The sequence below is a fragment of the Symphodus melops genome, assembly GCF_947650265.1.
Source record: "Symphodus melops genome assembly, chromosome: 7".
NCBI classification, from domain to species: domain Eukaryota; kingdom Metazoa; phylum Chordata; class Actinopteri; order Labriformes; family Labridae; genus Symphodus; species Symphodus melops.
The window spans coordinates 28024775-28039748 of record NC_136697.1 but is presented as its reverse complement, the minus strand read 5'-3'; the positions used below and the strand labels follow the sequence as shown (position 1 = coordinate 28039748).

Here is a 14974-nt window from a genome sequence, read left to right as displayed (position 1 = left end):
TGAGACGCTCGGATCAAAGAGAGAAGAACCGGCTCGCTGCAGAAACCAGTCCGACGTCACTGCTGCAGAGTCAGTGTAGTTTAGACTTCATTGGCCGAGTCAAGACATGCCAGAGACCAGAGAGACAAGACCAGGACCATAAAGGGGGTGGGCATCTTCACTTTTCAATCCTGACTTTAAATGACAGACTGTCATCGCTCAGCAGGGCGCTGTCAGACGGGGCCCCTCAGGGGGGTCTCCTACTGTCGCTGCAGAATTTGCACACTTTGGGCCTCTGCTTTGGTTTAAGGAGCTTTAGGGGGCCCCCTGCTGGTCCAAATCAGGTTCCTGTTTTTACAAGAAGCGCCTCAGGAAATATCATTAAAAAAAATCCTCAATCTCGCGTGCAGGGGGCGTGTCCCTTTCTTAGACCGTAACAGGAAGTTGGCGGCTGTAACCGCGAGATGATGACATGGACAAATAAGATCAGTGGTGGTCTTGACCAGTTTGGATTTATAATCCAGAGTCCACCCAGTCTCAGACCAAGTCCTTCAGCAAGTGGTCTTGAGTCCGCAATCTAGTCCTTGATGGACGCTTTGATGGATGTTGGGCCGCCGTTCAGGGTCAACGCAACGTCTCTCAAACATCTTCAGCAACCTGAACGATGGAGATTAGCAGACTTTAAATTCTGGCATAAAGGTTTAATTCTCTCTGGGGGGGGGGGGGGGGGCAGTGAAAATAAACAGCTTACACGACGGAGATTTTCTTAAGTAGATTCAGAAGAAATCCACCTTCTGTTATTTATTTCAGTGATCAGTGGGGTTCAGCTCTCTCCTCCTGTTTCTCCCGGTTAGCTCGACGTTGACGTCTTCTAACTCCCACAGCCTTAAAAGCTTTAAAAATATAAATATTTAAAGACTGCAAGAATCAGAGGACTGTATAGATTTATTGAGTGATCGTTGGTCGGAGCTGTCAGAGAAGCCAGCTGATCCTGAGTCCTCCTGCTGTATCGCTAACTCTTCAGTATTCACACAGCAGCTCCGTCTGAGAGAACACAACCATGGCGTTTAGCCAAACTCCTCGCCCACGCCTCTTCTTCTTCTTTTATTGTTTTTTTTCTCTTTCCTTTTTTTAAAAGCTGTGTTCCCGAGAAATGTTCTGGGTATGTAAACGAGTCTGACAGCTCGACAATTACTCAGCTGAGTGACTCAGAGGAGACGGGGAGACGTGGAGGCATTAAGTGTCATATTCAGGCCTGTCGGCGCCGTTTCTCTGTGTTTGTGTTTGAACAGAGCGACTTTAAACTGTCAGAGGAAACAGCCGTCTTTAACACCACACCAAGGACTCCCATAGTCCCAAATCAAGGACCACTCCATCCCATACCTGAGCCTCAAATAATCCATTAACCAATCCCAGTTACTGTTTGGCCAGCGTAGCTGAGTGGGCGGGGCTAACAGAGAGGGAAGGGTTCACATTTAAAAACGATGAACATTAATATATTCATGTCTCGGGGTGGCTCACACTGAGCTTTCTGCTCTCTCACCCTGATATTACCAGCCAATAAATATCTCTCTGATCCATGATTACTGCGTGGGCAACGTGTTTCTTATAGGTCAACACTGAATTGACTTGAGGACCAGGAGTGGGGGGGGGAGAGGGGGGGGTCCAATCAATATGAGAGGCTTTGGTGAGCTCGCTCTGTGATCTGTGGGTCGGCTGAATCGATCGTCAACACGAGGAGGAGAAGGAGGAGGAAGAGGAGAAGGAGGAGGAGGGGAAGAAGAGGAGAGGTCAACATGTGACCTTACAGGAGGCGTGTTGTAAGAGACGATGAAGCTGAGAAACACTGAGTTATTAAAGTAGAAGAGTAATCTTTAAAATGATCAATTGAGTTCTTATTATGTTTTATTATTATTATTATTATGTTTTATTATGTTTTATTATTATTATTATGTTTTATTATTATTATTATTATTATTATGTTTTATTCATGTATATTGTAAACTGTGAAACGTTGAAGTAACATCCTGAACAGAATATTTGATGATACTGTTAAATCATTTACAATAACTGTGATTCATACTGTAAGTTTATATTAACGAGCTGCTGTCTCTGCTGCCAGCTCTTCATTATAATTATTATTATTATTATTATTTACAGTGTAAGGTTAATTAGCTCCTCCTGAAATCTACAAGCACCTCCTTCAGTCTGTGTTGTGCTGAGCTGTAGACACGCTAGCTAGCTAGCTAGCTAGCTAGCTAGCTGTATTCCATCAGACTCAGATGTCAGCAGCACATGAGCTGTCTTTGACACAGACGCAGGTGGCTGCACTCCTGAAGAACATTTCACTTATCTCTTAATTGTTTGGTTATAAATGAAAGTGTTTGATTTACATGTCGTTCATGTGCCAAAGGTGAAGACATGAATGATCCTCCTGAACATCCTCTGTGACTCGTCTCCTCGCCCCGCTGTGATCCGACAGGTCGTCTGCAGACGGGAGGCATCCAGGCTTCTTTTGAACAGATCCATGCTTTCAGCTGTCAGCTGTCAGAGCTGCAGGAAGGAGTCATTTCCTCTTTGGAGGAGAAAGGAGAACGAGGAATCCGAGCCCGAGGTTTAATTATCAGTATTTAAATTCACAGATGGTTCAGCGTGATGTTCCTGCAGCGTACAAAGAGCGAGTTATTCATTAAACTGCTCAGCACTCTCTGTACGAGACGCATGGATGGATGGATGTGCGTATAGCTGCATACATGTGTGAATGGATGGATTATAGGAGTGAAGGAGAGGTGGAGGGATGAATGGATGATTGGAGGAGCATGCATGGGTGGATTAAAGGATGTGTGGATGAATAACACATGGACAGATTGACAGATGAATGGATCAGGTTTTATTACCAAGTATATTTACACATTTGAGTTTGGATGGACGGCTGATGGATGGATGGACGATGGATGGATGGATGCATGGATGGATGGATGGATGGACGGACGGATGGATGGATGGATGGATGGATGGATGATGAACGGATGGATGGATGGACGGATGGAGGGACTTATAGAAGTGTGGATGGCTAGATAGACATATGGGGAAAATTTTTTTTGAATTAATTTTAACAAAAGATAATGACATAAAATCTGCTATTTTATCTCTATGTAACAAATAAGGAGAAAAAATTAACTTTATAACTTTTTATATTAGTTTTAAAAGATTAAATTCTCCTACATGACAAAAGAACAATGGTCTAATGAGATTCAGAGGAAATCTGAGGACACTGAAGTGAATCTGCTCCCTGATGAGTCCCATTTAAGTGTCTCCTTAAGACTTCTTCTCCGGCAGTCAAAGGGTTGTTTGGTGATTAGTGAAGGGTTAAACTCCCCCCGTCCCCTCTCCCACCCTGCAGGATGGTTCGGATAATCCCTCTCCCCCTGTTTCCAGCAGCAGAGGGGGGTCGGACCCTCCCTGTAGCAGAGCTGGAGCTACAGATGGTGGAGGAAATTAGAGTCTGCACGATCAGGATCAGGATCAGAGCTAAAACCCCCGAAACAGACGTGTCCCCCTCTCAGGTGGAGCTTTCTAATCATCAGGGAGGATTCTGCATCTCAGTCGTGTTTCAGTTGAAATCTTGTGATTTCACTGGGCACAAAAAGTTCTGCTGCTGTTTCTGAGACACATCAGAAATGGACTGTTGGAAGACAGAGACCCACTTTAACTGTGGGCAGTTTTCTGCTGCAGGGGCGGGTCCAGACTTTATGACTGGCGTGGCCCACCATCAGTGTGTGAGTGTGTATGAATGGATGAGTTAATACTGATGGACTCTGCAGCAGCCTCTACCATCAGTGTGTGAATGTGTATGAATGGATGAGTTCATACTGATGGACTCTTTACTCTGCAGCAGCCTCTACCATCAGTGTGTGAATGTGTATGAATGGATGAGTTCATACTGATGGACTCTTCACTCTGCAGCAGCCTCTACCATCAGTGTGTGAATGTGTATGAATGGATGAGTTCATACTGATGGACTCTGCAGCAGCCTCTACCATCAGTGTATGAATGTGTATGAATGGATGAGTTCATACTGATGGACTCTGCAGCAGCCTCTACCATCAGTGTATGAATGTGTATGAATGGATGAGTTCATACTGATGGACTCTTTACTCTGCAGCAGCCTCTACCATCAGTGTGTGAATGTCTCTGAATGGATGAGTTCATACTGATGGACTCTGCAGCAGCCTCTACCATCAGTGTGTGAATGCAGCGTAAAGGATCTTAAGATGAGAAAAGCATTTCCTTGTTTTTTATCCACTGTCCTGTCTAATAAAAAGGCAGAAAATGAGGACGTGCACGTCCTGTAGCGCCCTCTACTGACCACTGGCCTCAGATCATAAGATTTATATTTGCATTATTTACAGCTGTCATGTTGTATTGCAGATCTAACTGAACATCTGAATCCTTCCTGCTTGTAAACTGTCTTGGAAGCAGACGGACCAGAGAGGCGGCTGTGAGACGACAGACTCTCCGTGTCTCCCGATCCACAGCAAACGCACTAAGCCAATTAGAGATAACTATCATGCAACCTAATTTAATTAGTATCGCTCATTCGCCATCCCTCTCTTTCCATTTAGGCCCTGCAGTCCACTCAATATCCCCCCCCCTCCCTCTCCCCCCCACCACTACCAGTTAGAACCCACTGCAGCAGCCCACCAACAAAGGCTTCATGAGAGCGACGACAAAATGACAAAAAGCCTTCCAGCCTTTAAATCCTCCAAACACACGCAGACCGGAGAGTTTACCTGACACGTCTCCCACAGAGAGTCTGGGTTTGTACCATCTCTCAACCCCGGAGGCCCAACGCTGACATCTAAATCCATCCATCACTGTATTCATATCGGGCGCTGAAGTGGCCCCTGGCAGGGTTTCACTTTTATATTTGGTGATTTTCGGATGAATAATTGTGGCGGTGGCGGTCTAACAGATGATTCGCTTGTCTGTAGTTTTGGTATTTTGTGAGTTTAGGAGAGAAAATTGTTGTTTTAAGACACACGACATCAAATCTGCAGAGTTCTGGTTTTGGCTGGATCAGATGACAGTGGCACCACTGGTACCAGTGACATGCTAGCAGGTTGTGTGAGATGTAACCTCCTCAGAAATGATTCAGAAAGCCGTAAAGTAACCCTTTAAGGAGCAGTATAATCTGCCTCGTCAGTTAACGAGTAATCTGTAATTCTCCTCCTGGGACATATGGCGGGAGGAGTAATCTGCGAGCGCGGCTGCAGGAGGACCAGCGAGCTTCAGCTAACACCTCCAACACGGAGAGCAGATGAAGCTTAGAGAGACGTTAAGACAAAACCTCCATCAGTTCCCTCCGAGGAGCCGTCTGTGTCATCAGAGGTCGATGTTGAAGTTCTACTTCAATCTGAGGGTCGGCGTCGCCGAGTGTGAACGGTCCAATCAGAACGATCTGCAGTGAATTGTTAACGTCACATAAAACAGCTTTAACAGGATGCTAACGTTAGCCTCGATGTGCATGCTCAGACATGATGATGCGGCATCTGCAGAGCGCTCAGACACTTCTGATTGGCCGCCCTGCTGCTGTTGCATATTTACATATTTCATATGAAGTTTAGGTTGATGTTGGGAGGAGCTCGTTCCTATCAGGTGATGATGAATACAGTAATGAGCTCATACATGTGTTCATGTATGGAGGTCTGCAGCTCAGATCATGATGTAAAAAAAGAAAATGGGGTTCAGTTTGAAAAGCATCAGAATCCTCCTTTAAAAAGCGGCTCGGTCATTAGCTTTCACTCTGTGTGTGTGTGTGTGTGTGTGTGTGTGTGTGTGTGTGTGTGTGTGTGTGTGGTTTTTGAACGGCCAGCCTTTTGTCTTAAAGTCGCCTCTCTGAGTTTTGGCTCTGTGTCGGAGTGAAGTGAAATAAATCAGGGTGGACTTCTTTATTCCTGCCTCCTGGAAGGTCTTTAACCTCGTCCAGAAAGCTAATCAGCAGTGTGCTGAGTGATTTAGAACAGACTCGCTCCCCTCCGCCGTCTGGCAGGAGCTGATAGCGCCCGGGAGAGCTGTTAGAGCCGCCGGCGTGGAACCAACCATGTCCAACAGCACCGCAGAGGACCCGCGGCTACGGACCCCCCCCCCCCGCCGCCACCAGCGCCACCAGCATCAACACCCTGCTGCTGCCTGAAACCAGAGAAAGAAACAGTCTGAGCAAGATGGAGAGCAGGAGGAAAAAAAACTGCAGCTGGATGAAAGGTGGCAAATGAGTCGGTCTTGGTGGCGTGCCAGCGCTGCCCAAAATGGAGCTGTGAGCCAATCAGAGCAGAGTAAATATTAATCCAGGCATGGCAGAGAGTTTAATGAGTCGTGTGGAGCGCTGTTCAAACGAGATGTTCAGGAATCAGTCCACACGAGGGTCAGCCGACAACATCGAACAGCAAACATGAAACAGTCACAGGTTTTATTTAACCAGGAATTAAAGGACCAATCAGAGAGCTGCTCTCTTCCTGTGTGGTCATGAAGGAAACCTGCTGTGTTGAAGCTTCTCTGACAACAATGCAGCAGCCAGTATGTCCTCCTTCTAACTTTAGATTCTGCTCCTGAATGCTCTGGATCTGATTGGACCAGAGAAGGTAGGCAGGGCTTTGAAGGCCGTTTTGGACGCCCCTGAGTTTGCCAGATATGAGAGCAGTTATCAGGTGAACAGGTGTTGCAGCGATGGAAGCGGGCAGTGGAACTGCTTCAGATAGAAGTGATTGTACCCGAGCTAAAAAGCCTCTGCATGTTTCTAATAAGCTCCAGCAGCAGAAAGCTGCTCAAACTAGGATCAATGTTGGAGATGAAACATGGAGAGAGGTTAGAACGCAGAAAGCTTTACAGACCCATGCAGAGCTGGCTAAACACTGAAGCTACAGTGTCCACCACATGCAGAGCTGGCTAAACACTGAAGCTACAGTGTCCACCACATGCAGAGCTGGCTAAACACTGAAGCTACAGTGTCCACCTCCATGCAGAGCTGGCCAAACACTGAAGCTACAGTGTCCACCACATGCAGAGCTGGCTAAACACTGAAGCTACAGTGTCCACCACATGCAGAGCTGGCTAAACACTGAAGCTACACTGTCCACCACATGCAGAGCTGGCCAAACACTGAAGCTACAGTGTACACCACATGCAGAGCTGGCTAAACACTGAAGCTACAGTGTCCACCACATGCAGAGCTGGCTAAACACTGAAGCTACACTGTCCACCACATGCAGAGCTGGCTAAACACTGAAGCTACAGTGTCTCTACATGCAGAGCTGGCTAAACACTGAAGCTACAGTGTCTCTACATGCAGAGCTGGCTAAACACTGAAGCTACAGCGTCCACCCCATGCAGAGCTGGCTAAACACTGAAGCTACAGTGTCCACCACATGCAGAGCTGGCTAAACACTGAAGCTACAGTGTCTCTACATGCAGAGCTGGCTAAACACTGAAGCTACAGTGTCTCTACATGCAGAGCTGGCTAAACACTGAAGCTACACTGTCCACCACATGCAGAGCTGGCTAAACACTGAAGCTACAGTGTCCACCACATGCAGAGCTGGCTAAACACTGAAGCTACAGTGTCCACCACATGTAGAGCTGGCTAAACACTGAAGCTACAGTGTCCTCCACATGCATGAGTGTTCCTCGGAGCAGAACAAGAACAGAAATGACCAATTGAATCTTTAGTGAAGATAAAATACTCTTAAGAAGAGGTGAAGTTGATGCAGTCACATCACACAGGAGGGCTTTTATTTACAGTGATGTTCTTTATGTGAAACAGGAAGTGGTTTATCAGATTCCGGTTGGTCCACATGGTCCAGACATGACTGAAGAACACACCTGATTGTGATGAATTTCAAACACTCTGTTGCTGCATTTGTGTTGAAGGTGTGCGTGCGTGCGCGCGTGCGTAAGGGGCGTGGAGGTGGAGGGGAGTGTTGCATCCTCTCACGTGACCAGCCTGTCTGTCCTCTCCTCCTCAGTCCGGATCTCTTTGTTGTGGTTGCAGCAGCGGCTGCTCTCTTTACGCACCGCGTTTCCGCTCCGCAGGATCATCCGACCGCGTCTCGACCGCGCGGGGAAGCAGCACGGCCGGCGCGGTGAGCATCAGTGCTGCCTGGGACACAGGACGTGGAGGACTGCTGCGTCTGTGGCATCCGACAGGAGGAGGCAGACACATCCGCCTGTCAAGTGCGCGGAGATTCGCTGCGGAGGAAGGACGGATGGCTCCTCTTCTGCCTCCCTGGACGAATCGGACCGCCTCCGAGGCTTCTTGAACGCGGAAGCAGGCGAGGATCTCTCCCCATACATTCCTCCATCTTCACCGCAGACCTCAGCGCCCCCCTCTCTCTCTCTGCTCCCTCCTCTCCAGCCTGCGGAGCTCGGCTTGCAGCGGGACGCAGCGTGCGGCGGCCGGGTTGCGTCTCCTCCTCCGGGATCACGCTGAATTGTTTGCACGCCTCTTCACCTGAACACAGGAGCGAGTGGTCGGTCATCATCTTCATCATCTGCGTCATGGTGTCAGGGCCTGGGAGGTGTCCCGGGCGTGCCGGTGGGCTGGTCCCGTACCTGGTGTCCGCCTGCCTGCTGTCCCTGCTTGTCAACCTGCCGGGGGCCCGGGGGTCTTACACCCCTCAGAGCGGGGAGTGTAAGGGCAAAGGACGAGACTGCACAGGTAAGAGTGCTGCTGCTGCTGCTGCTGTGCATGCAAACACCACACAGAGACATCTACACTTGGACACTTAAATCATCAGCATGCTGTCATCACAGTCCTGCAGGTGTGTCTTTATTGTCTCTGCATGTGGCTCTATGAGACACACTCTGCTCTGCTGACTGAGAGGTGACAGAGATCACAGACAGGGTGGAAGCTTTTGTCTCATCTCCTCCTGTGAGTTCATCAGCTGCTTCTTTAAGCTGCACTTTGTTGTGTTTGTGTGGGTTCAGTAGTTTTGACTCTGGGGAACCTTTTGTAACTGAACATCTGTAGTGCTGCTTTTTTTTAAGCTTGGAAGAAGTGCTTATTTATTAAACAAACCTTTTGGGACATTTTTAATTTTATTTATTTATTTTTGAAAGCTTTAGTTGGAGAATCATTAATTTAACTTCCACAAACACTTGACTTGCTTTCCCCTCGTCACACGGTTCACCAGTGACAGACCAGAGAGCGGTCTGATGGAGGACGGGGTCAGAGTCTCTGAGGCCCCTGTAGGCCTGAAGAGGACTGGTGATGGATCATAAACAGGACTAGAGTCTGCTGTGTTGATGGGAATGAACATTTATTCAACATGTCTTTAAAATATGAACAACTCGAGCGTTATCGATTCTGTAAAACAGTTTAATCTGATTGGCTCCTGAGACCAAGTGATGTCATGTTTGTGTTGTCCCCCCCATAGTGCACTTTGAGAAGTTTAGTGTGTAGTGTTAGCATGCTAATGTTTGCGCCCTTTACTTAGCTGGTAGCTTCAATCACCTGCGTCCTGAGTTGTTGTGTTAGCATGCTAATGTTGGCGCCCTTTAGTTAGCTGCTAGCTCCAATCACCTGCGTCCTGAGTTGTTGTGTTAGCATGCTAATGTTGGCGCCCTTTAGTTAGCTGCTAGCTTCAATCACCTGCGTCCTGAGTTGTTGTGTTAGCATGCTAATGTTGGCGCCCTTTAGTTAGCTGCTAGCTTCAATCACCTGCGTCCTGAGTTGTTGTGTTAGCATGCTAATGTTAGCGCTCTTCAGTTAGCTGCTAGCTTCATGTAAACTGACACAGAATGATCTAAAAACTCTTCATCCAAATAATCAGAGAGAATCTTCTTCTTCTTCTTGACTCAAACAGCTTTTACACACAACCAATCAGATTCATCGGATTCATCCAATGACAAACTGTTCAGACCTCAACAGAAGGATGTTGAAAAGAGCCTCGTAGATCATGTGACCGTGTGATCAGTGGACACACGAGTTAAAGAGAGAAGAATTGAAAGTGTCTCTTTAATGAAACTTCAGTTTGGATTCTATTTCAGACTTCAAAGAACCAAACGGGTTTTTTCTCCTTTCAGTCCCTGAAGCGTCGACACGGCGGGGGGGGGGGGGGGGGGGGGGGAACTCGCTGGAAGAAAATATTAAAATGTGAAGAAATGAAAAAAAAAAAAAAAAGGTGATAGAATCATCCAATAAAGTTTGATATCGGATTAATAAACATGATGAAGACACAGATCTTCATCATGGGGGTCGTTCAGAGCGGAGGTAAACGCCATGAGCTAATTAGACGACTGAAAAACGCGTCCTGGGATTTCTAAGTCGTGACATCAAATTAAAACGAAGCTCAGTTTGAAACAGAACAAAATCCAAACGGCAGGATTAGTCCGCTCCAATCAAACACTCAGCGAGAGAGGCGGCGTGCGAGAGAGGCGGCGTGCGAGAGGCGGCGTGATTTAGAAACTCCTCCTCGTGCAGAGTCGTGAAGTCGTGAGCTCGCTGTGGACCGACGCAGGATTCAGAACGATAAAAAACGATGGATTTCCTGTAAGACCAGGATGTTGATTAATCCCTGCACGCGTGGCGGTAAAATAAATCACCCCAAAGGTCACGGCGTGTGACAAGAGTTCGCCCTCTAAGTCTGAATGAGTCCACGTGGCTGCTCGCTCCTCAGCTCGGATAAAAGAAAATGTCCGAGATAAAGTGCGGCGATGTAAACGAGCGTCAGCTGTCGCTCGGCGGCGTCTGGAATCAATCACCTCCCTCATCTTTTATTCATGCCTCTCTGAATTGCCTTTTTCTCGTGGCGCCCGGCCCGCGTTGTTTGCTTTAAGAAATGGAGCGTTTTCCTGATCTCTGCTCTGAGAGGCCGCGACACGCCTCCGTCTCCGCCGCCGCCACGTGCAAACACTCTGCAGAGGAAAATGATCAGTCACTAAACAAACCAAACAGCAGAAGAAGAAGAAGACGCTCTCACAGATATCCAGCAGGCCGCTGTGTTCAGGGATTGTAGGAAAATCCAGCGCCAGAGAAGCATCAAGCATTTATAGCACGCCATTATTCACCGGTACTATGGCGGCGCTCGTAGCGTTCCTGACGTCAGCAGACTTACAGTGAATAATCTCATGAAAGCAGCAACATGTCCCCGAGGTCAAAGGCTCAGTCAGGAAGAAATGGAGCGTTTGTTTGGGACTATTTTCAGCGGCGGATGAATCCACGTGTGGTAACACACTGATTGTTGCTGGAATCCCCGAGCGGCTTTTTTTGGGGGGGGGAAGTGCTCGAGAGACGTCACTCTGGATATGTCCCGCCTCCTCTCTGTCACCCGTGCATGATGGCAGACGTGCAGGAGAGAGAGAGAGAGAGAGAGAGTCAGCAGTGTGAGGGAGGCGTGATGTGTCACCTTGACACTGAAGCGTCTCGCCGCCGTCCTGCACGCTGAGTCTGAGACGATCGCTGTTGGGCGCCGTGTTGTCCTCGCTGTGTGGTGTGCCACGCTTCACGTACGGAGGTGTGTGTGTGTGTGTGTGTGTGTACACGTGTGTGTGTGTGTGTGTGTGTGTGTGTGTGTGTGTGTGTGTGTGTGTGTGTGTGTGTGTGTGTGTGTGTGTGTGTGTGTGTGTGTGTGTGTGTGTGTGTGTGTGTGTGTGAACGTGAAAGCGATCACAGAATCGTGTACTCAGATGTTCGTCTCTTACTTACTAGCTGGTGAAACAGGAAATGGGGGGCGAGCTGAGGGGTGAAGGTCACAGCCCCCCCCCTCCCCCCCCCCTCCCCCCCTTTGATCTACTCTCAGTAATAAATCACAGTGGCAGAGGCAGCAGTTGGCAGAGAGCCCAGCAGGTACAGCGTGAACCCTCCATCGCTGCTCTCTGACCTGTAAGGTCACCTGACACCTCCAGCGGCCTGTCTTTAGCCCCGCCCCCCCCCCGGGACCCTTTTACGGTATGTTTTCTGTCTGCTCGCTCGTGGACTGATGCTCGGCGTGTGAATGAGGGCCGCTCGCTCCTCTCTGTGCAGCTCCGCAGGGTGACGGACACTTTCTAATCGTCCTCTGAGAGCAGATAAAAAGCAGTTTGTCTACAGGACTCAGGATGTGGACTCTCTAAAGCTGCTGTGAGTTTAATGAAGCCCCGAGGATCAAACAGAGAAGAGTCCAGGTGCAGCAGTCTGAGTCTGCTCGGGTTCAAAGTGTTCTCTGAAATATTCATCATCCAAAACAAATCAACATTTAACCAGATGAAAATACACAGGACGAACACAGCGCTCTCATGGAAACACATGATAACAGATGATGGCGGGGAATCATGGGAGTGATTCAGATGCCGTTGGTTTGGTCGTCTCAAAGGAGGTCGGTGTTATCTGAATGAATCAGCAGGTGATTCTGAAACTGTTCAGAAATATTTCTGCAGCCTCGTCGAGTCAAACTTTTAAATCTCTCCGTCTCTCTGGAAGCTTCTGGAGGAGTTTTGGTTTCCTGCGGAGAGACGGGAACAAACAAAAGGAAGGTGACGTGATCTGTGATCTTAAACCCACAAACTGCCTCTGGTGGAAACGTGAGGCCGAGTGTCAGCCCAGCAGTGAGTCACAGGAAGGTGATCCTGCAGCTCAGCAGGTGTGTCGTAGCCTGCAGGAACCTCGGCCTCGCCCCCCTCGCCCCCCCTCGCCCTGCAGCCGCCCCCCTAACACCTGATGTTTGCACTTCAAACGAGCTTGTCTGTGAAGCGAGCCGCCGCCTCGGATCAAGTTCACTCCTGAGATGTAAATCTGAGCGCTTTGATCCTCACCTGTGAGCTCAGGGGTCAAAGGTCAGGGTTCAGAGCGTCAGGTCAACTTTCTGAAGTCTCATTTTTTATTTTTTATTTTTTTTTAAAGTTTAAGTGGAATTTTCACAATCAGCTCTTTAGTTTGTGATCTTCTGGATGCTTCCGTTGTTGTCCTGCAGGTGGCGCTCCTGAGGCGTCACACACTGAGCCGCTGACACGTTGAAACCTTTAATGGACGCTTTCAGTGTCAAACAAAAAGGAACAGCTACAGAGTGGGCGAGGACCTCCGCCCCCCTCGCTGGGGAAATTAAAATGATTTCTGTGACAGGGGTTTGATGTGCGGGGCCGTCAATTACAGGAAGTAATCGTGCCGTGTCGATGGCGGTGCAGATTAGACGTGAATGGCAGCTTTATGAAGACAGGGAGGCCTCGTTTGTCAGATTTAGAGCGCCGCGGCTCCTACTGCAGAAGACGCTCAGCCCAACATCAGGAGCCACTCGGCCTGTTTCAGAGATGACGGATGCAGCGAAGGAGTAAATGTGACTCAATGAAAAAGTCATCAAAGGTAGAACCTGCAGCGTGCAGCCTGATCGCCTCGAGGCCGCGGTTAGCTAACCCGGAGTGTAAATAATCTTCATATCTCCACTCATTTTAAATCGGCTTTAGGATTTTTGTTCAGTCGCTTTTTTTTTTTTTCTGCACATTTGTGGAATTAAAGGATTCACAGGATTTATGTGTTAACTCTTCAAACGGCTCGGAAAATAGATCCACTGTGCAAACAGTCTGCAAACAGTCCTTACCTGACAACAGATTAAACACTTCAGTCAAGACATGAAGAGAAGTCTGTCTCCATAGAGCTCTATGGTAAAATGTCCAACTTTACAGCTGCAGTTCCTCCAGTGTCCACTAGAGTCTGTCTCCTGCAGTGAGTCAGTCTCCATAGAGCTCTATGTTAAAATGTCCAACTTCACAGCTGCAGTTCCTCCAGTGTCCACTAGAGTCTGTCTCCTGCAGTGAGTCAGTCTCCATAGAGCTCTATGTTAAAATAAACGGGTTGAGTGTTTATAGAAGTCACCTGTTTAAAGAGATGTAGAATAAGGGGGCGTGGCCTCTTTGAGTGACAGGTGGGAGCCTGAGCCTTCATATCAGACAGATAATGGTGCATCAGGAAGCGTTTGCTCTTCATGTGTCTCTCTGGGGATGTTTCACCTGATCACTGGACATGTCTCCAAAAGACATGAAGCCAGAGGAGCTGTGAAGTTCTGAGACTCCATCAAACCAGTAAAAAACCCAGACTGAGGTTTAAAAGAGTCTCTGAGAGGGTCTGTCTCTCTGCAGGTGAGGCTGTGTGGATCCGCTCTGTTATCACTGCGTCCTATTCAAGCTGTCCCTCGTGTTGTCTGTGTTTGCATTAGAGCCACTCTTCTTCTCTTGTTAAGCTTTACATTCACACACACACACACACACACACACACACACAGAGCCTCATTCATCACCTTTGGAAACAGTCCTTTTTGCGGCGAGTCTTCCTGAACCAGCCGCTGAAAGGAGCTTTATGTTCAGCAGGCTTTAACGAATCGGCGCTAATTAGACCTCCTCTTCCTGTCGGCCCACTCTCACAATCAATAATGGATTTCTACACATATCTGAGAATCTGTGAAAAGCAGCAGACGACTCTCTCTCTCTCTCTCTCTCTCTCTCTCTCTCTCTCTCTCTCTCTCTCTGAAGTCTGGGTAATGTTCTGTACCACAGGTGTGAGGACGTTTTGGACACGCCCCTCTCTGAGCAGCTACTGGAGACGTACGACCCAAGGTTCACTTCAGAGACAAAAAGACTGTTCAAACACAAAACCAAATATTTCTGATTTCCTTCTCTAAGTCATGTGTGTTAGTACAGGTCCACACACGTGTGTTGAAGTGTTTGTAAATGTGTGTTTTTATTTAGTCCTCTGTTCGTTGACTCCGTGGCTCAGAGACAAACGTTCCTTCGATTCGTCTGTATCGACTAAACTCACCTGCGTATTCGGATACTTGGCCGCTGTGTCTGAGGTTCGAGAGCTTCTTCACTCCCACCTCTCTTTCCGTCTCGCCGCTCTGGTTTATTAGCCTCGGGGATAGCGAGCAGCTTCTTGCTGATGGCGATGAATTCTTCATGACAGAATAAGCGACGGAGGCCGAGTCAGACTTTTTATTTATTCAGCAGCGATTGATTGAGCCGATATTTTCTCGCC

The 14974-nt window shown here is 48.2% G+C and overlaps 2 protein-coding genes across 2 annotated transcripts in view; both read left to right on the top strand.

Moving 5' to 3' along the window:
* Window positions 1-14974, top strand: part of LOC306826157 (uncharacterized protein) — a 79138-nt gene that overhangs the window by 58018 nt on the left and 6146 nt on the right. The gene's annotated exons all lie outside the window — the stretch shown is intronic.
* tmeff1a (transmembrane protein with EGF-like and two follistatin-like domains 1a) overlaps window positions 7725-14974 on the top strand; it is a 36358-nt gene continuing 29108 nt past the window's right edge. Inside the window, 1 exon segment of the mRNA XM_079347316.1 lies at window positions 7725-8692. Coding sequence (XP_079203442.1) covers window positions 8533-8692 — 160 coding nt within the window. The 5' untranslated portion in view covers window positions 7725-8532.